Genomic DNA, 24,148 nt, shown 5'->3' on the forward strand with positions numbered 1-24,148 from the left:
AGTTGCCTATTCTTATTTATTATATACGAGTAGTTGCTTTCGCTCTGAAACAAAAGAAAGGATTGGAAACATTAATAGGTACCATTTTTGCTATTTTGAGACATTTATATTTATGTTATTTAGCATTATATATGTGGAAGCTTGTAATTTGCATCTAGTAGATAAGTATATATTAGACCTATGTATGTATTAGGCAGTAAGCATCCCGAATAAAATAAAATAAAATTAGGTCAGCGTTTCTCCAACTGAGGGTCGCGCCTTTGAGGTCCCAAGTTTTTAGCAATGCTTTTAAGTTTCTTTTTAGTAACAATTACCTAGGTACTCCAGACATTTTACTAACCGAAGTAAGGCGAAAAAAATAATAATGATCAAATATGAAGAAATCAAAAATAATACCTAGAACATTCACTTATTTAGTATACCTAATTGTACCAAAGACGAGCATACAATAATGACTGTACAACTCATGTGACGCACATTCAGTTGTTTTAAAATCAATAAAAACACAATTAGGTACATCAACTGGAGGCTACCTATCTTTATTATTAACTTGTCTGTAATTGGACTAATTACTAATTAAAAATATCTTTAGTGATAATTACTAATTTAAAATGTCACGCCGCACTTGAAATCACAGCATGAAAAAACATGAATTTTATGAGTGCAAAAGAATAATATAAGTACGGTTACCATACCACGAGTTGACACTTGACGTTTACGTTAGCGACAGCGTGAACTCGATCGCAGTCCATCTCGCTCGCACTGATGTATTCGCTATTTTAGTAATTTATTTCGTCTGTCTGCATTGTATGTATGTGGGTATGTATGTATGTATGTATTATTGGAAAAGCTCGGGTTCCAATGAAATACTCCCTTTAGTTTTCCTTGTTTTATTGGTTTTACATTTTCAATTCCGCTTTACACAATATCCATCCATCTAGCAAAGACATATGTAACTTCGTATAAGACGAATAAAGTCTAAGGAAAAAACGTGCCTCGGAATTCCAGTAAAAGTCATTCTCGAATAGGTGGCGCACACACCTTTAGCCTATCCTCGGCTAGATGGCGTGACGACACCGTTTCATATTTAACAATTTTAACACATAGATATCAGTGAATGAACATGGATCAAAATGATATAAAAATAATAAAATCATTTATCCATATATATAATTTTTTTGATAACTTTATACGTTTTCATTTTGAGTTTTAGTCGTGTGTCGATAGATGGCAGTAAATTTACAGTGACTACAAAATTTACAATGACAGGACCCCTCTATACTATCTATTCTTTTTGCATCTAGTCTACAGCTAATGCCGACATAAGTTTAATCACAAAACTCATTAAATTATCACAGCATCGTCTACTTCATTGTCTTCTGTTTTTTTTTAATAGCCTTTCCAGTTCTGACATCTGTCACATTTCCCGCGCATCGCGCTTAAGTTTTTAAAAAGGTCTCCCACTAATAAGGCGCGTTCACATTTACTTACTTTTTGATATTAAGATAAAACATACTACTAAAATTAACTATGGACGCGATGTCGGAACCTAACAGTATGTATATACTTTACTAGTACATAGTAAAACAAATACGAGAAACACAATTACAAATATTTTAATTTTTATAATTTATAATTGTTTTATGACTAACATACAAATTTCAAAATATACATACAATTTCGTTTATCTGAGTATATAAAAAATATATATGTTGGAATATAATTAGACGTTAAGTCCATTTTTAAACGGAGCATAGTTACCCATCAAGGATTGCCTGTGTGCATGAGAATATAGTTAGGCAAACCCAAGGGAAGAATATCTAATATACTCAGCGACAGCTCTCAAAGCGCTTGAAGCGCCCAGAGTGGACTCTAGACTGGTATATAATGGCGTCCAAGCTCTGAACCAGCTTGGAAGGCAAAACAGGGTGCAACTGGTATGGATCCCAGGGCACGAGGGATTCATAGGCAATGAAAATGCAGATAAACTGGTCAGAGCCGGATCTGTAAGTAACCTTATAGGTCCGGAACCATTCGTGGGGCTCTCACAGGGAACCATCACAACGGCTATTAAAAACCATACCAAGACCAAACACCAGGAAGAATGGGATAGTCTGACGGGTCTAAAGCATGCAAAGCTCTTTATGCAAGGAATAGACTCCGGCTGGAGCAAAAAGCTTTGGAAACTTAGCAAAAGACAACTCCAAATCATAACGGGGGTGTTTACTGGCCATTACGGGGTCAAAGGATTTCTGGCCAAGATGGGACACTCTGACAACACCGATTGTCGTATGTGTGGCGAAGAGGAAGAGACAGTAAGACACTTAATGTGTGAATGTCACGCCCTCGCCAGACAAAGAATGAAGGACTTTGGAGCAGGATACCTGGAACCAAAGGACTTTAAAACGCTACCCATGAGCTCCATCATCCGAAACATGGATATAGTGGGGAAAGCTCTTGAGTAGTTGACGGATCTTTTCTAGGGGGTAACTGCACAAAAGATCCCTATGGGTCGAAGTGTATCCGCAAGGGCCCCCGAAAACAATAAGATAAGATAAGATACCCATCAAGGAGCAAAGTCGGACCATTTTACGGTAATTATTATTATTGCTTGTATGTAAATTCAATGTTGCATGACGTGTAAAAGCCTAGTGTAATAAAAGTGCCCTTGCGGCCTATTTGCTGAATAAATTTGACGACCGGTCTGGCCTAGTGGGTAGTGACCCTGCCTGCGAAGCCGATGGTCCTGGGTTCGAATCCCAGTAAGGGCATTTATTTGTGTGATGAACACTAATATTTGTCCCTGAGTCATGGGTGTTTTCTATGTATATAAGTATGTATTTATCTATATAAGTATGTATATCGTCGCCTAGCACCCATAGTACAAGCTTTGCTTAGTTTGGGGCTAGGTTGATCTGTGTAAGATGTCCCCAATATTTATTTATTTATTTATTTATTTATTTATCCCTATATGGGAACTATGGAGATGGCGGGACAACCTAGATACATTCTGTGTGGAGTGGCGGGAGTGTGCATTAGACAGAGACAAGTGGCGGGAAAGAGGGGAGGCCTTTGCCCAGCAGTGGGACACACTAATAGGCTAAAGAAAAAAAAAAAAAAAAAAAAAAATATGGGAACTCTTCCAGTCAACCTATATATCTACAGACCAAACCACAGAAACAATGTGGTATAAGACACATATTATCATTGTTTATTTCATGGCAATACTTCAGGTTCCTTGTTATTCGGCGAGTGGATTGTCAACATCTTTCTATGTCAATAGACCAGTCAACGAGGGACGTTAGAAGTGGCTTTATTTTTTCAGTGAATTTTATTTGGAGTTGAGCGGAACAGTAAAAAAAAATATCTTTTTCGGAAAAATTACCGCATCTTTAAGGGCCGGTACAGACTATTAGGGTCGCGGTCGAGTCCGTGTTTCGTTTACACGTTTCGAATACCCGTTTCCGAATAACACGTACACGGTTTTCTGGCCCGTTCCGCACGTGTAAGTAATTAAGAAACGTGCAATTAAGATACGTTTCCACGGATAAACGGGTATTCGAGGAAACGGATCTTATATTTACCCGTTGCTCCGGACACGTCCTTGGAAGGAACGAACCTATAGACGGACTGCAACCTGACTGCAACTTGTATGGGAATGCACCGACGACGTTGCAGTTGGCGTGCAGTCGACGTGCAGTTCCCATACAAGTAGCAGTCGGGTTGCAGTTCGTCTGTATTGAACGTAAAACCGGGCGAATTATACAGGATCTCCAGTAAATGGTGTATAATCATACACAATATAAACAAGATAATACATCACTCCTCAAATATAAAGGTTGAACACGCCAAAACTGGGGCACACAAAATGTAGTACAAAATTATAATAAAAGTGAAAAAGTATATTATGTTTTACACATTTAATAGCATATTTAACGCTGTTTAAAATAACATTCCATATTTTAGATTTGGTCTACACAGTAAGCCATTTTTCTAACTTTCCTACGTACACGGCTCATAAGACTTTGCACCATGTTAATAGAACACTGTCTTGACGCCCATGTCCACATCTTTTGTAGTTCAGGGACCGATTTTACTCCGCCGCCTTTCTTTTTTAAAATTCCCTTCATAATACTCCAGTACTCTTCAACGGGCCGCAGTTCCGGACTATTTGGGCGGTTGCACACTTTTGGTACCACCACGATCCCATTTGCAGCATACCATTCCATCACTGGTTTTGAGTAGTGGCAACTGGCTAAATCTGGCCAAAACAAAGGTGGTGAGTCATGCTTTCTTATGAAAGGTAGCAAACGTTTCTGCAAACACTCTTTTCTATAAATATCGCCGTTTATTGTCCCGGTAGTAATAAACGGCCGACTTCTTTTCCCACAGCTACATATTGCTTGCCAAAGCAGGTACTTTTTTGGAAATTTCGAACGTTTTTTTAATTTACACTCTTCAGGGGCGTCTACTCTACTTAGGCTGGTATAGAACTCTTGCCCAGGAATTTGTTTAAAGTCACCTTTTATGTATGTTTCGTCGTCCATGACGACGCATGCAAATTTGGTTATGAAATTCTCATAAAGTTTTCGAGACCGTTTCTTCGCGGATGAGTTCTGTTTCGAGTCTCGATCTGGTGCTGCCTGGGCCTTATAACTCCTTAGGCCAGCCCTACGTTTCACTTTTTGAACATAGGACTGAGACATTTTAACTTTTTTAGCAACATCGCGAGACGAAATCTTAGGATTTGAGGCAAACATGTTCACCACCTTCTCGTCCTTTTTTTTATTCTTGACACCCTGCAAGCCTCCACTTCCTGGCTTCCGATCTATTGTTAGGTGCGCACGGAACTTTTTTAATACGCGACAAACCGTAGATTGAGGACATTTCAGTCGTTTCGCGATATCTCTGTAGCTCAGTAATGAATTTTCTACGTATTCGTGCAAAATTCGCTCGCGTTGTTGATGTTGTTTGCTCGACATTTTGACAACGAATAAACATAATTTAAAAAAACTTGATAACATTATAGGCCAGTGTCTTGTGACCAAGTAGGTGCCATAAAAGTTTGTATATCTCTATTATTTGCATAGCAATAGTCGATTGTACATGCCCCAGTTTTGGCGTGTTCAACCTTTATCACAAGTCTGCACCATAATAACAAGCTATTTACATTTGTTGCCAAATAAATATTGTTGGCATTAGATATTGTTTGTTAGAATTCATCACACTTGCTCGAAAACATTGACGTATAATATCTTAAGGACGGGCCTTACGGGCACTAATAATGGTACTAATTCAGCGACGAATTCCAGCCAATCGTGCAGTCTAACGCAACTAGTTGCGACCAATAGCGCGCGTAATGCGAACTCATCAACCAATCGCGTTGTAGCGGTTTCACACCGCTGTACTGGCCCCTGTCATGCCTCATTAGTATTTGCCCGTAAAGCCAGTACCTAGATATCTATGTCAATGCTCGAAAACGATCTTATTTCGTGCAGGTGTACTGAAGAACAAAGGTCTATAATGCGACATAAAATACTAGAAATCAAATAAAATGGAACTTAAATAATTCCATACTAAATTGTTGCTATGTTTAAGCATTTTACGTCAAAAATGTGACAGTCACGTAAGGAAGTGGCGCCCTCAATAATTTTCTACAATTTCTTGTCGGACTTTATATTATTCCAGCGGGGCGGGAGTTATGGATTGTAAAAAACGACTATAACTCCCTAGGGAAAGTTAATTGACTAATTCACTCAAGTAGTATAGGTATAGCCTATTAAAACAGGATTTGAGAACCTAATCTTCCTTTTTATCGTAGTCACTTTATCGGTTGCGTAAAATGATCCAAAAACTTAGTTCAATGTCCTTGATTACCTACTACTATCTGATATATTTTTATTATTGATGTTATCACGTCAGTATCCTACGTGAAACTATCAGACTTATGATTATGTTGTAAATGCAAAATAAAGATGCGAGATTAGATAGCGTCTGTACCTAAATGGCATTTGAGTGTTGTTTCAAAAATACAATCATCATTCTGTTCACCTATTGGACCCGGGTATGTCCTTAAACTACGTCCAAAAGAGACGTATGGGCACTGTTAATGTCATCTCGCTTTGTGTGGTAGGGCACAACACAGCGGATGTCATTTTAGATCTAGAGCCATAGAGTATATATAAGTTTTCTTATCAAAACGCGAGTTATTTGGTAGTCGACATCTAGCGTCAAGTAGCGGAATTTATCAGTAAGTACTGCTAGTTGACAATAGATGTCGCGGCAAACGAAAACTCTAATGCTAAACAATTTCCAGCTAATATTATAATCGGATTAACTGGAAGCCTATTTTCAACCCCTAGCTTCTGCTTATAATATTAGTTGTAAATTGTTTTAGTAGTACATTTTTCGTCAGTAGCGACACTTGTGACATCTGGTGTCAAGTAGGGGTACTGATAGTTCCATTACTTGACGTTAGATATCGACTACGAAATAACTTGCGTTTTGGTAAGTAAAGTGATGAATGGAGTTGCCATCTTTCTTTACTTATGTTACTCTATGCTAGAGCAGAGCCTAACTGATTTAGGCAAGTATTTAATTCAAATATAAATATTGTCAATTTGTCACATGTTTCTGCCGGGGGGAAAACAATGTGCCATATGACGTATATTGTTATTCATTTCATAGTCGACGTCTGCGGTTTTTGTTTACTTGACAATGGGCAATGTGCGAGGAGTGTACGCTCACATACACATAGTTAGCATCGCTAGTTGTGTGTTATAGTAGAAATAATATGTTGACATGTAAAATACTTCTATTTTATCAATAAAAGTTTGATTGATTTGTTATTGGGACTCCCGAGCGTCGGCGTGTGGTCGACGTCTAGTCAACTCTATTATGGCTGCGCAGCGACGCTATTATTCATAGCGCTGACTAGACGCCGACGCTCAAAAGACGGTATTGTGGGGTGGCCCATAAATAGATACTAGCAAACTGGCGTGTATGAATACAGTTTCCTCTTAAAATCGATGAGCTAACTTTGTGTATCCTTTGACGTTTCTCGAGCGCCCAGGGGGCTTACTGCGAAAACCGAAATTCGCAAATTGCGGAGATCTTTCTATTTTATTCCAATGAAGGCGTAAAAAGAGTGACAGAGAAACATGCCCGTAATTTGCGGACTTCGATTTTCGCGATTAAAGCCCTGAGCCCTGAGGCGGTGCTCTAGCTAGTAGTTAAACTAAATTTAAAACTAAACTAAACTAAGTATTTTAATTAAACTAAACAATAAGCGTTTTCGAAAATGTATTGTGATAAATATCCTGCTCTAATGTTCTGAGCGTTAGCGTCCAGTCAGCGCTATGGAAAATAGCGTCGCTGCGCAGTTGTACCAAACTTGCGTCGACCCATAGAATTGACTGCACCCTGACGCTCGGGAGACGCTAAAGTAAGGATGCTCAGCAAGAAAATTTTCGGACTTTGACCCGCCTGTTCCTATCTCTATTGCACGCGCGTAATAGGGTATTATACTGTATTTAAAATAAATTATTTTTACACCATGCATGAAATAAAGCACCAGATAATTATTAGAAAAACACAGATAGGGGGGCTATTAATAAATTACGTCATTTCAAATTAGGGGGGGGGGGTCTGGACATCGGATGATGGTAGCATGACGTAGGAAGAAACGGGGTCATTCGAAGCATGATTTTTGGATGATTTTAGGTGGGGGGGGGGGGGGTCGAAAATCGTCAAAAATCTGTAATTTATGGACAGCCCCTAGGAGTTATTTTTAAATACAAGTTCTATTTAATAAATCGGATAGAAATATAAAAAATAGGTGAGTTGACCGTGACGTCACGATGTAATGTTTCATATCGTCGGGTGACAAGCAAAAGTCACTAACTAACACCATTGAAATTATTGGACAATAAACCGTGTTACAAGTGTAATAAAGTGCATTGTTACTTTAATTTTAAATTTTTGATATAAATTCCATATTAGCAAATCATTTTGACAGCTCTAAAAAAGTAACTGATTTGACTATAGTAGGAAAATACCCTATTATATTGTAGTTCCGCCCATGTGCCGGTGGTCAATACCACTGTAAGAGCGGGATAGCAATACATTTATAATCATACGCGTGCGATAGAGATAGGAAATGAAGGGTCAATGTACGAAATTCTTTGTGCTAGCGTCCATAGTTTAGTGTAGCGGTCGGCAACCTTTTAGCAGCCAAGGGCCACAGTAGTTAACGAAGTTGACGCGGGCCGCACTTTGTTATTTATGACATTAGCAGACATTGTCGTTTGTCAATATTACATACAAAATAGCCAGGGAGGCTCGTGGGCCGCAAGTGAGAGGTTCGCGGGCCGCCTGTTGCCGACCGCTGCTTTAGGCTCACTTGCACCATTCCACTAACCCGGGGTTAACCGGTTTAACCTGGAGTTACCATGGTTACCAGTACAATTTGACACTGGGTTGACGGTTAAACCGCTTAACCCCGGGTTAGTGGGATGGTGCAAGTGGGCCTTAGTGTAAGAACAATGAACTAACTCTGTGTATCCTCTGACGTTTCTCGAGCGCCCTGAGGCGGTGCTCCAGCTGCGCCACTTTGTTCTCAAAGTCCACAGCGATACATTTGCACAGGTTGAGAGACTCTCCGAAGATCTGCAGTTTGTGTTTCATGTCGTCGAACTCCTTTCTAAATCTGTAAGCGAATAAGTTTTTGGGTCATTGCGCTAGTTTCCGTCCATGTGACAAAAACTATACTCCGTAACTTTAGGTACTCAAATAAAAGTAAACAAATAATTTGTACATTTTCGGGTAGTTATAACATTAATTGATTAAGTAACCAAATACGAAACCACCTGGATCTGTCACTGAACGACCTGACTTTAACCAACATTATTTGATCGTCTAATGTTTTCATCTACCCTCAACTGGCTTAAGGGGTCATCCATTAATTACATCACACGTTTAGGGGGAGGGAGGGGGTCAAGAAAATGTGACATGTTGTGACAAGGGGGTGGGGGGAGTCACAAACTTGTGACGTCACTTTAACTTCATCAGTAACAAAAAATATTTGAACTATTTTATTCGCTGTACGGTTAAAAAACAAGTTATTGGAACGACGTTTTTTATCGTTTAATTTTCTGTCCCAATCAGTTTTGGTTTATAAAATTACTATAGGTATTTCTTTTGTGAAAAATATTTTGATAAAATATTAAATCAATATTTGCCGATATCGTTGAAAAAATGTGACGTCACAACAGGGGGGAGGGGGTCTGCCAAATGTGACCAAGTGTGACAAGGAGGGGGGAGGGGTCAAAAAACCTAGAAATTCGTGTGATGTAATTAATGGATGACCCCTAAGAAGCCAAATTAGGGTAGATTTTGGTAACTGTTATTTAAATACCTAATGATACAGACTGTAGACCTGGACGAAAACTAGCGCAATGACCCTACAATTTTTGTCGCTGACTGCACTTTTCTTCCAACAGTCAACTAGAGTTATACCAAGCTAAGTTGCCAGCGATTTTAATAGCACAAATTGTGCAAGTGTTATTTAAACGTCATAATTTTATAGTAGTTTGACGTCTTTGCTATCAAAATCGCTGCCAACTTAGCTTGGTCCAAATCTAATAAATTTAGAACAAGAAAAGTCTGCAGAGAATTTGATAGCCCACCCAGTGCAAGTGTTATTGTAAACGTCTAACTTCTATGAAATTATAACGTATAAATAACACTTAGGTACACTGCGTGTACTATCAATATCGCTGCAGACTTTTCTTGGTCTAACTCTATATATGGGTCAAACAGATCACTGTGTTATGTCTTTCCTGTAGACATACACAAGAGTTAAGGGCTATAAAGGTTAATTTTCTTATTTAACCCTTATCCACGTGAAAAGGTCCTCCTTTTATTTAGAGAACTATGATAAAATCATTGCTTACATGCCCACAAGCTGTTAACTATTGCCCACAGGAGAGAAAAATGTGCTGTTCGCGATAACACACTAGTTTTCTCTTCTGTGGGCAATAGTTAACAGCTTGTGGGCATGTAAGTAATGATTTTATCATAGTTCTTTAAATAAAAGGAGGACCTTTTCACATGGATAAGGGTTAAATAAGAAAATCAACCTTTATAGCCCTTAACTCTTGTGTATGTCTACAGGAAAGACATAACACAGTGATCTGTTTGACCCATATGTAATACTCATCGATACAATTCTAACAAACCCAAACAAAATGAAATTGCATTATTTAATTGACCGAGTATTACCGAGAGTTTCCCTTTCAGCTTGGACGAAAATGCTTTCATTGCGTGGGTTGGGTTCCTTTAGTGCCCACACTAGCGTCTTTTGAGCGTCGGTGTCTAGTCAGCGCTATGGAAAATAGCGGCGCTGCGCAGTTGCGCCAACGCTGCGTCGAGTAGCAGCCATAGAGTTGACTACACGCCGACGCTCAGGAGCCGCTATAGTCTGTATCTTTAGGTATTTAAATAAAAGTAAACAAAATCTACCCTCAAATACCCTTAAGCCAGTTGAGGTTAGAAAAAAACAGTACACGATCAAATAATGTAGGTTAAAGTCAGGTCGTTCAGTGACTGATCCAGGCGGCTTTGTATTTGGTTGGTTAACCAATAAATGTTATAACTACCCGAAAATGTACAAATTGTTTGTTTACTTTTAAATACCTAAGGCCTCATTCCCACAAGCGCTTTTACAACGCGCGTTAAAAAAGCGTTTGAATGACAAATAGATACAATGTGTCTTTGTTCACACGACGGCGGTGGCGCTTTTTATTAAGCGTTGTTGGACTTTCGACTTCAAGCCTTGCTCGTTAAATCGAATTTAGAGTGCGGACAGATTCAAGCGCTTTTTTAACGCGCGTTGTAAAAGCGCTCATGGGAATGAAAGATACAGAGATAGATACTCACCTAGCGATAGACGACGACAGCGATGTCTCACTAAGGACTAAGATGCGACTTGATTCCGCCCGTGGCCTGGCGTGCTCTTGGTAGGACATCGCATTCGGCTCCACCGTCATAGTGGGCGACATCATTTTCGATTTCACTTCAAAACCACAAAACAATTAACCCATATATGCCCATCGGGTCGTTTTCGACCCACTGAATAAAACTAGCTCCTACATATTAAAATTATAAGGGAAGTGAGCCTGTAACCTAGTGTGGGTCGAAAACGACCCAATGGGCATATATGGGTGTGAAATGCATCGATTTGCTTGATTCACCCTCTACCATCTACCTCTAAGAGACCATGATCACCTCTAAGAGACACCCCACACTAGCGTCTCCCGAGCGTCGGCGTCTAGTCAACTCTATGGCTGCTTCTCGACACAACGTTGGCGCAACTGCGCAGCGACGCTATTTTCCATAGCGCTCACTAAACGCCGACGTTCAAAAGAGGCTAGGCTCTCGTGCGTGAATAGAAAATACCCTTAAAATCCCACCAAAAACGTTTCATGTAAAGTGTTGCCAAGATTAGGCGCGTAAAGTGTTGCCAAGATTAGGTAGTAAAAAAAGCTTTTACACTAAAAAGTTATCCCGTAGTAGGTACCGGGTGGTACCGGTATGGGAAAGGTGGACGGCAGACGGCCTAGAGAGGACCAATTCCAACGAGATGGTGTGACCAAATATCCGCCCACCAGTGAGGCACCGACTTAGAAGCATACTTAATCATAATCATGATTATTAATTTGTGCAAACCTTGGTGTTACGGTTTTTTTTTAATTTAAATGAGTAGGTAGAGCATGGACCCTACTAGGCTAGCAGTAGGTACCAAGACTTTTACTCTGCAAGTCCTAACTTTATAATATAGAAGAGTCTTTAATCTTCTTTATATTATTATCTGGGAGACCGAGCTTTGCTTGGAAAACATATAAAAACTCAAAAATGCGGGTTTTTTTTCCAGAGATAAGACTAGATAGCTAGATCGATTTATCGCCCACGAAAACTCCCATATAGCAAATTTCATCGAAATCGTTAGAGCCGTTTCCGAGATCCCGGAAATCCATACTAATCCATACCAATATATTAATTATTAATTATAATATTATAATATTATAATATAATATTATAAATGCGAAAGTGGTCTATCTGTCTGTTACCTCTTCACGCTTAAACCGCTGAACCGATAGTTGAAAATTGGTATGGAGATAGTTTGAGTCCCGAGAAAGGACATAGGATAGTTTTTATCACAGAAATCACCCTTTAAGGGGTGAAAAGGGGGGTGGAAGTTTGTATGGGGAATCGATAAAAAGCCACTCCACACAGACGAAGACGCGGGCAAAAGCTAGTAAGTATATCAATAGACAAGAATCGCTCGTTTAAAGGTATTATATAAATAGATAGATAGATAGATAGATATACTTACCGGGATCATGATCAGTGGCCATAATAGACTTCAAACTGGTAATGTTTCGCTTCAAATGATGGCAAGATTCATCGGAATCGTCCGACGATTCGACTATTTTAACCTTTTGACCGTTAGGCAACATTTTATGGTTATATTGTTTAAAACGGTGTGAGATGGTGTGGCAAATGTGTTGACGGCGGATTTTGAATGTCAGTTTGTATGACTGTGACAGTTCTAGCTAGAAAGTGCTGCTCCACACCAATATACTTACTTCACTCTTTGCTACACATTCGGTAGATACTCTAACCAAACTCTAACAAAACGCGCCTGTTACGATTAGGACAGATATATGACCGCTAGGTGGCGACAGTAGGGTTGCCTACTTTTTTTGGTGGAATATAGTATTTTCCAGAAAAAGGCATCAAAAATATAGTAGGTACATTACAAAAAAATATAGTACTTTTAGATAAAATACTAACATGAGTGTAATAATATACGTTTAATCGGAAATATAGTATTTTAGCGTACACTATATATTTTTCCAAAAGTATATATATAGAGAGCCAAAATATAGTACGGTTGGCAACCCTAGGCGACAGCCCCACGCGCGGCCTATGGGCCAAAATTGGTGTGGGACGAATATACTTGTAGCTACCTGTTGCAAAGCGACGAAATCGCGGAGTGAGCCACGCCCGCCTCTACCTTCCATAAGTCCGATTTTTGCGGGTGGGGACGTCAAATGAATTGCTATTTCTACATGATTTGTACGTAACTTACAAGTAGCCATGTCCGTTCATACAAAAGTTTGCAAAATTGTGCAAGTTTTTCGGCAGAGGGGTAAGCTCTTAAAGGCGACTCCAGTTATTAAATGCTCTAAGGGCCTAACAAAATCCATAGAATCTGATCCTAGCGATTTTCCATTAAAGTATAGATAAATGTCCTGAATATGTGTCAAAGTCGCATAAGGGTGGTATTCCACCACCTGTCCAATTTCTTTGTCCAATGAGTATTTGCGTCTCACATTTTGCTTAGTGAGAGAGTGAGACCCAATGCACTGCACATTGGACCAAGAAATTGGACAGGTCGAATACCAACATAAGCAACATACGAAATTTACTACACTCAACTACACTCCATACTTTCTAGAATTTGTGTTGATTTAAAACACCCTCTATCGATTTTATAATCTTACTTAATTTTAATACACATTTTAACTAAACTGCCCTCTAATTAAAATTAAACTACTGGACTTAACATACTTACACCTTGTTACCTTACTGATGCCTGCGTAGTTAGCTCAGTAATCAAAAGATGGCGTTTTCTTCAATAATTTTACAGCGCCTTCTATTGTCAAACATTGAAACTACTTAGAAAGGTAATCAACAATACATGGTGGATACTGGTAGCTGCTTGTAGCCATGCTGGTTATGTACGACCTAGTGCGGCTACTCGTCGTAAGATGGCGTCGTCACAAGCTTTAGTTTTAGTAGTTTAATCTTGACGTCTTTCGGAAAGATTGGCCTAATATTGCCATAGAAAGAGACGCAAGGAAGAAAGAGAGGGAGGCCTTTGCCCAGCAGTGGGACACAACAGGCTAACAAAAAAAAATATGATTGAATTATATTCAAAATTATACGAGAATAGTTTTCTATGACAATATGAGCTAGCTAAGTTTTTCCTCCTAAGAGATTTTAAGTGATATTTAAAATATACGACATACTAGTCGGTATAAAACATTCATTTTGAGAATTGGGGATGTGAAGGAAAATAAAAACTGTAATTGAAAGTACCTCCATTTTATTTCAATTATTTAATCCTAATTATAACAATTAGAAAATGTATACATCGATAATATACGTATATTGACTAAATACTTATAATTATTGCGAATTATTATAAAAAATATAATAATTTGTATGAAACAGTTTAGACAGTCGACTATTTTGGAGTCAAAATGGTCCAATATCTAAGCTTTCAATTTTTCTTATAAATAAATGTGCAATTGTCGGCTTATAAATGTGGCAGTTTTATTATTAAAACACCTTTTATACAAATTAAAAAAAAGTTATTATGAAAAGCGCCAACGTTCCCTTTTTACACTATCCGATTTTTTCACAAAATTATTTATTACTTACTTAAAATTAATTTTAGATCACAATCAAGATGTTTTTGACTATAATGGGAGGTTTTACAACGTATTAAATTAAATAATTATAATCTATAGTTAAATAATTCAGCTTCTGATTTTTTAAAGTTGAAAATGTAGGACAATGATATTCGCCAATTTTTTTTTAAATTTTGAAATCGGACAGTGTAATATCAGCTTAAGCTCAGGTTTAAAGATAAGTTTGCATTAAATATAACCTATCTATTTACAGATACTTCAAATACAATAATAATAAAATAAAAAAACCGAATTCACATTTTGTACTGTCTTCAAGATGGGTATGGCACGACCATATTTTATTTTAAAATATTTTAAGTGTAATAAAAAAATCATTGAGTTACGATGAACTAAAGTGCTAGAAGCGACTCTATACCTAGTTATTTTTTAAAATTTTATCCAACAAAAATTAAATAGTAATATGACATTTTTTTTTGTAAATAGCTGTCAATGTAATTTTAATTTAATTTCTAGCACTTTAGAACATTGTATAATAGGAGATCCATAGATCGTCCTTACAAAGCATCTACTTTTCTAGTAATTTGATGATAGGAAATAACTTATTTGACTTTTCTAGTAGTAGATGCTCATTTGACGCGAGATTTCTAAAAATTCTTACTTACAGATCACAGTCGATCATATATACTCTGTTTTTAGGATTCTGTACCAAAATGGTACAAAAGGAACCCAGCATTAATGCTCGTTGATCACTTTAAACCGCTGTTAAAACTGTAAAATCATTCTAAAAAGTTGCATCTAAAGATGTATTCAATGTCAATGCAATTTTTTATCAAGAGTTTCTAGAAATCTGCATAACGACTTTACTTCTTCCCATCCAAGCATTTGCAGGCAGCGTTATGCTTATGCTGCCCAACCAGCTCTGAGAAAGTCGGGTTGAATGTTACACCAGGTGCTACGTATTGCGGGTTCGTGCCGCTTCCTGAAGTCTCATAGGTTACTATCTGTGGTTTAGTGGTATAACTTACTATCTGTGGTTTAGTGGTATAACTTACTATCTGTGGTTTAGTAGTATATGTTACTATTTTAGGCTTAGTGGTGAAGGTGAAATACTCAGGTTTGGTGGTGAAAGTGACGATCTCAGGCTTGGTGGTGTAGGTGATGATTTTAGGTTCCGATTGGAAGACCTTCTTCTCGGAGTAAGTGGCGCTGTAGCTGTTGCTGACGGGGCCGGTGACTTCCCCGCTGAAAGCTCCTTTTCCTTCGCTCGAGGAGGCCTGGGTGATCTTCGAGGAGAACTGGCCGAACTGTCCAGAGCCGAAGCCGACTTGGCCGCCGAAACCGCCGAAACTGGCGCCGAATCCGCCTGAAATTAATAGATTAGATGAGTTTTAACATTTTCAACGCCAATGACGGATATATCCGCAATCCCGCACTGTATTTCCAACGCAGAAGACGAATGAATCCGTCACTGATCACAGAGAAATATATAGATATAGAGAATATAGACCTACGTGCATATGCATAAAGTTTAACTTTAGTTTTAAAGTTAGTTTAGCATTTTTGACGTGAAATGTAATGTGAACGTCTTTAAACACCCGTAGAGTCCGATCAAAAACCAGATGTAAAGAAAAGTATTATGTCGGTATATGTAATAAGTACATACCTATCTTTGTAACTATAATCTATACATCTTATAAAACAAAGTCCCCCGCCGCGTCTGTCTGTACGTATGTATATTCGCGATAAATGCGATTTTCATTGCGGTTTTCACCTACCAATAACAGTGATTCTTGAGGAAGGTTTAGTTAGGTGTAGGACGTAGGTATGCAAAGTCGGGGCGGGTCGCTAGTAATACCTATTTTAATGTAAGGATTGCGCGCTCTTACATACAGGGCGCCTGTGGTGCCTTTATACTGTAAGCTTTGCGCGCTTTGACATAGAACCCTTTACGCAGTAAGGCTGGCTGCAATAATTTGATTTTCACCACACCATCTCGGAAAGACTTACTTTGCACTTCAAAAACGGATAGCAAAGTTGCACTTTGCTATCAGTAATTCACATGTGAGGCAAAGTAATCAAATGCAAAGTTTGAGTTGTTTTCTTATGTTTGCTGGTAGAATTGGCTTTTAAATGATGATTTTGGATGATAAATATTTAATAACATTCATTTGAATTTGATTTGCTTTGATTTTGTTTGATATTTTACATTTAATATTTGCTTCGGGTTGGTGTGGTGAAAAATTTTGTGTTGCACTCGGGGGCAAATTTTGTTTAACCCTCGTGCTTTGAAACCCTCGCAATGCTCAAGATTCCATTTTTCGAATTAAATTTTATTATTAAATTTTGGAGTCTTTCGCTTGCTCGGGTATCAATATTAGCACGAACGGTTAAACAACAACTGCCCCCTTGTAAAACAAATAACTATTGTTCCCTCGTGACATCTGTTGAGTCTAAGAGAAAGTAAATAGGTACCTTTAATGCCGGCACCACCAACACCAGCGCCGCCAGTGTTCACGCCGCTCGTGAACCGCTGGCTGGAGCTGGAGAACTGGGCGAAGCGCGCGCTCTCCAGCAGTCCGATGGCCCACTCGTACCACTCCAGGTCTTTACCCCTTCCGCTAAAACCTTTGGCTAGAGCTGGAAATTCTGGAGTTGGTTACCTTTAATGCCGGCACCACCAACACCAGCGCCGCCAGCGCCGCCAGCACCACCAGCACCTCCCTTCACACCGCTCGTGAACCGCTGGCTAGAGCTGGAGCTAGAGCTGGAGAACTGGGCGAAGCGCGCGCTCTCCAGCAGTCCGATGGCCCACTCGTACCACTCCAGGTCGAACTTGTAGAAGCCGGCCAGTTGGTTGCCTGGTTGGCAGCCTGGAAAATATAGAAGATACATGTGTTTTTAGCATGAAGCTATTCTTTCAGCCATCAGAAAATCATGAATAGCTAAGAGAGAACTTGATGTGAGTTTTTCTTCTTGGTTAATTTTCAGTGGTCATCGTTGATATTTATCAAAGCTTTTACGAGCGTTTCTTTTATTTTTTGCCATTTTATATATTGTGACCTTTTTTGCCATTTTTGTGTTATTTAGGGATCGCGAGCCCTTTTCATCCTTATAGGAGAAAAAAAGTGTCCTAAAATTTCCATACATTTTTCAACCTTTCCTTTTTGTTACCGCCATACAAAGTATATGGGGAAATGGTAACACAATAAGAAAAAAACTCTGGGACATTTTTTTATCCTATAAGGTTAGGATCGAAAGAGCTCGTGATTCTGAGTAGAAATAACACAAAAGTGGCAAAAAGGCCACAATATATAAAAATGGCAAAAAATAAAAGAAATGCTCTTACCGCCGTGCACTTGCTTTGAAAGTCTCTTTTAGTCAGCGGCAATGAAGTGAGCAGCGATATAAGTTGTTGTTGCTGCTTGCTTTTATTATGCAGCCACATTCTGTAGGACGAATTCAAATGCCGAGTTTTGAGCTCCACGTAAAGCCAAAGGCCTTAGGCCCGGAGCATCCCAACGTGGCAAACCACCGTGTGAGACAGTGACTACGGCTGCATTCTTGACGAAGAATTTCTTGTTTTTTTTTAGAACAGTTCAGAGTAGAAAAGTCTACACTAACCTGACTCCCAAGAGTAGACGCCTCTGAACACCCAGTGCACGTTGTCAGTGGTGCAAGCCAGAGCGGATCCAGTATCGACCTGAAACAAAACATACAAATGATCAACGTTATCAAGATTTCGAAGTATAAAGGCCCTAAGGTTAATAAGCCTGGTGAGATTAGAACATGGACCTACCCAGCAAATATTGTTAACGGGGTTGGTCGGCTCTCCTGGTCGAACTGGTCCAGCAGAAGAGGGTAGTCCTGGGCCATCTTGGCTTGTCTCCAGGGTTGATAGACCCCAGCTGACCTACCCAGCAAATATTGTTAACGGGGTTGGTCGGCTCTCCTGGTCGTACTGGTCCAGCAGATGAGGGTAGTCCAGCGCACGCTTGACTTGTCTAAAGGCTTGATGGACTCCAGCAGCTGACTTACCCTGCAGATATTGTTGACGGGGTTGGTAGGCTGTCCGCACGCGCAGCTGTCCTGGTCGTACTGGTCCAGCAGATGAGGATAGTCCTGGGCAATCTTGGCCTGGCACTCTCCAGGGTTGATCAGAGACACGTTGATGCTGTGCATGATGGAGCCCAGGAGATGAGCTGGAAGAGGAACAGTGGTTAATGATTTGTTGGTCAATTTTTCGATCAATATCGATCTATTCTATTACTGCCGGCCTAGCCGGGGTTACAATCGCTGTCGCTTCGACAACGAAAAGCATTATGTCTCTCTATCACTCTTCCATATTAGCGACAGTGACAGTTGCGTTTCGATCGCTACGGAGCGTAAGCGATTGGCATCTTGGCTACGCGGCCCGGACTAAATAACTTTCTCAGCATTTTCAGAAGTAAGTACTAGAAGAATGGCATTTCGTAAGTGGAATGCCTCGTAACTGGACATTTCTGTTCAAACTTGTACCAAAAAACATTGTGTTAGAATTGGGAATTTTTATATTATTTCTACTCAGAATCACGAGCTTTTTCCATTTTTACTGAGAAAAAAAGTGTCCCCACAATTTTGGTCCGTTTGGTTACGGTTTTCAATACAACCTTCTATGACCATAACAAAACGGACAAAAAAAAATTGTATGAAATTTTGGGGACACTTTTTTTCTCGTATTAGGATCGAAAGAGCTTGTGATTCTGAGTGGTAAAGTATAAAAATTCCAAAATCTAAAATGCAAGTTTGGGAAACAACTTTAAATAGAAATGCCCAACTAACGACTTGTAGTAGTAGTAGTAGTAAAGACATATGTAACTTCGTATAAGACGTATAAAGTCTAAGGAAAAAACGTGCCTCGGAATTCAAGTAAAAGTCATTCTCGAATAGATGTCGCACACACCTTTAGCCTATCCTCAGCTAGATGGCGTGACGACACCGTTTCATATTTAACAATTTTAACACATAGATATCAGTGAATGAACATGGCTCAAAATGATATAAAAATAATAAAATCATTTATCCATATATATACATTTTTTGATAACTTTATGCGTTTTCATTTTGAGTTTTAGTCGTGTGTCGATAGATGGCAGTAAATTTACAGTGACTACAAAATTTACAATGACAGGACCCCTCTATACTATCTATTCTTTTTGGTAGTAGTAAACACTTTATTGCACAAAACAAGTACATAACACAGAGAGAATACAGTGAATGTGTATAAAGGCGAACTTATCCCGTTAAGTACCTGTGTCCATATAAGTAATGATTCGATCACACAAGTTAATAGAAAAGGTTCCCTTTGACGACCTGTCTGGCCTAATGGGTAGAGACCCTATGAAAATATGTAGCCGACGGACCCGTGACCCTGTGAAAATATGTAGCCGACGGACCCGTGACCCTATGAAAATATGTAACCGACGGACCCGTGACCCTGTGAAAATATGTAGCCGACGGACCCGTGACCCTATGATAAAATATGTAGCCTTCGGACCCGTGACCCTATGAATATGTAGCCGACGGACCCGCGCGAATTACTGCTAAATGAGGGCCTACGACGTGCTGCCTCCCTGTCACACGTACATATGATTTCACAAGTGCGACAGAGAGGCAACACGTCGAACGTGGTTCGCGGTAGGCCCTCCGATACCTATGATTCTAAAATGATTCAAATAAGTTTAGCAAATATTTCATTTTTGGTACAAGCTTTTATCGCTGACTGTACTTTTCTTACGACAGACAACTAATACTCATCGAGACAATTCTAAAAACCCGTAACACAATTAGGTTGCGTTGTTTCATCACAGAGTTCCTATGACCACCTCCTGTCTCCATCATCAGATCAGTTCGATGGCACCATAATATTTCAGCTCAATCGGAAACCAGGAAGTGGATCAAATTTAACTCGCAAGATTTGATTACAGACAACGGGACAGGTGAAACTAAATAAAAGCTTGTAATATCGGTTTGATGCCACGTTCGAATTGGCCTGTAATTGGTTTCAAGGATTAAACTTAATTAGACAAGTTCTAACCTGTCTGATTAAAATTTTTGGAACGATTCAATATGTCAATGCAAAAGCAACTACTAATAAAATTGCAATTAATGCGATTTTTTGCTACTAAACCCAAATGCATTCAATTTTGCATCTAAATGCTCATACATAAAGTTCATAGTATCATATCTACATGTTTTGACATTTTCTCAACATAATCAATTCATAATGAGACAAGTTTCAGTAGAACTATAGATCTTAACTTCTTAGCAGTAAGATATACAATTGGTCACTTGAAAATATCGTGTGTAAACATAGAAGTCGCAAGGTCGAGTCACTTTTACACCGTTGCGAGCATAATATAGTGGAACACCGCAATCGCCTCAGCGAACTTAATAAATAGTTTTTACAGTACATATGGGCCTATTTTCCCGCACTAGTGCGTAAAATAGCACTTTTCGTGCGATGTTAAAAGTTTAAAGGGCCATAGTGACGTTCCACGGGAAAAGGTACCTTATGAGGGTTTCTAGTTTCGGAGATATGAAATGTTTTGTAAAGAGGTGAAAAAATTCTCAATATTTTTTTATTGTGTGATCTGAAACCTTAATGCGTAACGTTTGTTTACCTGTTTTTATTTTTGTTATAAGTTAGTTATAAGCCTAGTAATGTCGTCTCAGAGTTTAGTAGAAAAGGTACCTTATGGAAAAAAGATTGAAAATTCCCAAAAAAACTAGTCAATACGGGAAAAGAAGTTTGGTAGAGAACTGTATTAGCATTCTGCAAAACTAATTTGATAATTTCAGTTCTGGTTGGGGCGCCTCGCAAATATTATAACCGTACATCGACCGACATTACAAATCCAAGTAGCCTGCTATTATACCAAAGTTACTCTCGTCAAGTCTTTCTTAACTAGAATAATCTTCATTTGGTTTGGTCGCATGCAGTAAATCAGCCATTGGTTTGCTGAAAAATGCCAATACCCGACGCATTACCTTATGGAATATCTGAGGTCATTGAACCTCAATGCCGCTTATCTTCAATAGCAACCGAAATATATTATTGATAAGAAATAGACGATTTATACCATCTTAACCCCAAAATATTATTAGTTTATCCTAACTGTTCCATCATCATCATGCCTCATCATGTAACTTAATCACAAGGTACCTTTTCATTACATACAAATTATTGGTCTTTTTTAAGATTATTATGACGAAGAACTAATTAAATTTGGGGCAGTTTAATGTAAATTAATATTTTCTATTCATAAAAGATAAACTGTAATATGATTGATATTTTGTAGTGATGTATTATTAGATTTATTTCCATAAGGTACCTTTTCGTAAATGTATGGAGCAAATACTGTTATTGTTATGTAAGTTTAAAGTGGCATAAGGGGTTAAATATAGTATTTAGTTGGGGTTTTAGGATTTATTTCATTTGAATGACAGAATTTCTTTCATATGTGCTCAGAAAAATTGATTGTGTGTCACATTAAAAGTAAAAATATTCAATTTTGCGATTTTATATGAAAAAGTCAGAAAATACATTTTCACCTCTAAATCGGTATTGTTTTTTGCTTAAACTGTCTGTCAGTGTCGTTTTCTAATAGATAAAATTTAAATCTTGAGAGCTCATTGCAATCAATCGTGAAAATGAAATAAAACTTTATTTTCAAGAGATTGGTTAGTATACACATAAATCAGTCGATATCAAAAGTTTCTATTTGCATTACAGAATTAGTCGCAATATTTTTTTAATCTCACATATATAAGGTATTATTATTTGTAGTCAACTATGTAACTTACTTCAGGAACATAGTTTTTTAGGCGGTTAAACTTAAAACTTCTCTATCGTAAAGTTGCTAATTTCACAACATTATTTTCAAAAAATCATATCTCTGTAACTACGCAACCTAGAAGGTTGATCTTTTGTGTTATCGATAGCTTATTTATTGTAGATTACTGGGGTATGCATAACTCCATACCCGCCATAAGGTACCTTTGACCGTGGGACGTCACTATGTACTGTAAAACGTTGTACGATACACGTGCGAATAGGTAATTCGCAACTCGTGTCGAATTTCCTCTTTTCCGCACTTGTATCGTAAATAACTATTCCACCACATAAGAAAGTTGCATTTTATCCACAAGTGGGATAAAGTTTTTGAATTGACTTTTAAATGATCATTTTGAATGATAAATATTTAATGACGTTCATTCGGTTGTTTGTTATTTTACATTAGGTATAATTGTATTTTCTTCGGGTTAGTGTGGTGAAAAATTTTGTGTTTCATTCGGGGGCAAATTTTGTTTAACCCTCGTGCTTTGAAACCCTCGCAACGCTCAAGATTCCATTTCACAACGTTAAATTTTGGAATCTTTCGCTTGCTCGGGTATCAATAATAGCACGAGCGGTTAAACAACAACTTTGCCCCCTTGTAAAACAAATAACTATTTTTAATTGATTATTCGGCAATATTTACAAATATATTTTGCCGTAGATATTACCTAAAATTTAAATAAATAATCATAAAAAATCTCGGAATGAAATTCTTAAATTCTGTCGTCTCAGATATATTGAACCTCTACCAGCAATAACGAAGAATGTAATGTTATCATAGTTCATAAATATGCATAATGATGGACCGAAACTTATTGGGCATTGAAATCATTAAAAACATCAAACATTAAATTTAACGAGCTTACTACTTTGTGTTTTCGATTATTCGTTGTAATTTTTTTAGATTTTTCGTAAACAGAACATCTGGACAACCGATGCGGAAGCATTTTTGCCCAAGCTGTAGCGGAGACCTTCGCTAACACTCGGCCAATAATAACAAGTGTAGCGTCAGCAATATACCTGTCTGTTCTTGAAAGTACATTGTATAAAATTAACCTGTATAGGTTAATACCTGCATAGGATAATAACCATTATAATATTCACTTTTGACAACATTTAGATTTCTCAATATTTCCATCGTGAAATATTAATTTAGATAAATATGTAAACAACATATGCTTCAAAATTATCTGTATTTTAAAGGTATAATGTCATTCACGTAATTAAATACATCCAATATCAATTAAATTAAATGATTAGATAGATTAAATCATGGTTATATTATGAAAACGACTTTAACCTCATGTGAACAGCTTTTGGGTCACAATTTATTTAATCCTTGAAATTTACAATCTTTAATATCAGTTTAATGCAAATATAATAAAATATTCCACACCGGGGAATATTGCCAATTGGTAAATATTTTTCTGGAAAAAATATATTTTCGGAAATATTACAGTTCAATCAGTAGGTATTTACCCTATCAACGAGCTGATGGCCCGGGGTTCAAATCCGGTAGTAGTGGACTAGACGATGGTATTACCTACTAAAGATAAATACATGTACTAAATAAAGAGTAGACCATAACTCAGGAACCATGATAAACACACAACACAAATAAATGCCCTATCCAGGATTCAAACCCGGGACCTCCTGCTTCCTAGGCAGCACTACCAAGCTAGGAGGCTATTTTCAGCTAAATGGAAACACATTGCCAGAGAAGTAATCAAATCTGAAAATTGTGGACCTCTAAAACTTTGCATAATTTTGT

General features: G+C 38.1%; 1 protein-coding gene and 1 long non-coding RNA gene across 8 annotated transcripts in view; one reads left to right on the plus strand and one right to left on the minus strand.

Annotated features, from left to right (window-relative positions):
- LOC134803822 (uncharacterized) overlaps window positions 1-24,148 on the plus strand; it is a 117,446-nt gene that overhangs the window by 90,467 nt on the left and 2,831 nt on the right. Inside the window, exon 1 of one of the 2 annotated variants that reach the window (XR_010146021.1) lies at window positions 2,693-2,853. The exons of the other annotated variant lie outside the window; for it this stretch is intronic. This is a non-coding gene — a long non-coding RNA (uncharacterized LOC134803822). Of the gene's footprint in view, window positions 1-2,692; window positions 2,854-24,148 lie in introns of those variants that run through there. 2 annotated transcript variants of the gene reach the window in all.
- LOC134803701 (fibroin heavy chain-like) overlaps window positions 14,157-24,148 on the minus strand; it is an 86,780-nt gene continuing 76,788 nt past the window's right edge. For 5 of the 6 annotated variants that reach the window (XM_063776496.1, XM_063776500.1, XM_063776499.1 and 2 more), the window contains 4 exons: window positions 18,537-18,700; window positions 18,123-18,201; window positions 17,162-17,371; window positions 14,157-15,864 (listed from right to left, as the gene is read on the minus strand). In XM_063776496.1, the coding sequence (XP_063632566.1) occupies window positions 15,362-15,864; window positions 17,162-17,371; window positions 18,123-18,201; window positions 18,537-18,700 (956 nt within the window). In that variant the 3' untranslated portion in view covers window positions 14,157-15,361. The remainder of the gene's footprint in view (window positions 15,865-17,161; window positions 17,372-18,122; window positions 18,202-18,536; window positions 18,701-24,148) is intronic. The other variant, XM_063776497.1, reaches the window with a different exon arrangement.

The sequence above is a fragment of the Cydia splendana genome, chromosome 27 (assembly GCF_910591565.1).
Source record: "Cydia splendana chromosome 27, ilCydSple1.2, whole genome shotgun sequence".
Taxonomy (NCBI): domain Eukaryota; kingdom Metazoa; phylum Arthropoda; class Insecta; order Lepidoptera; family Tortricidae; genus Cydia; species Cydia splendana.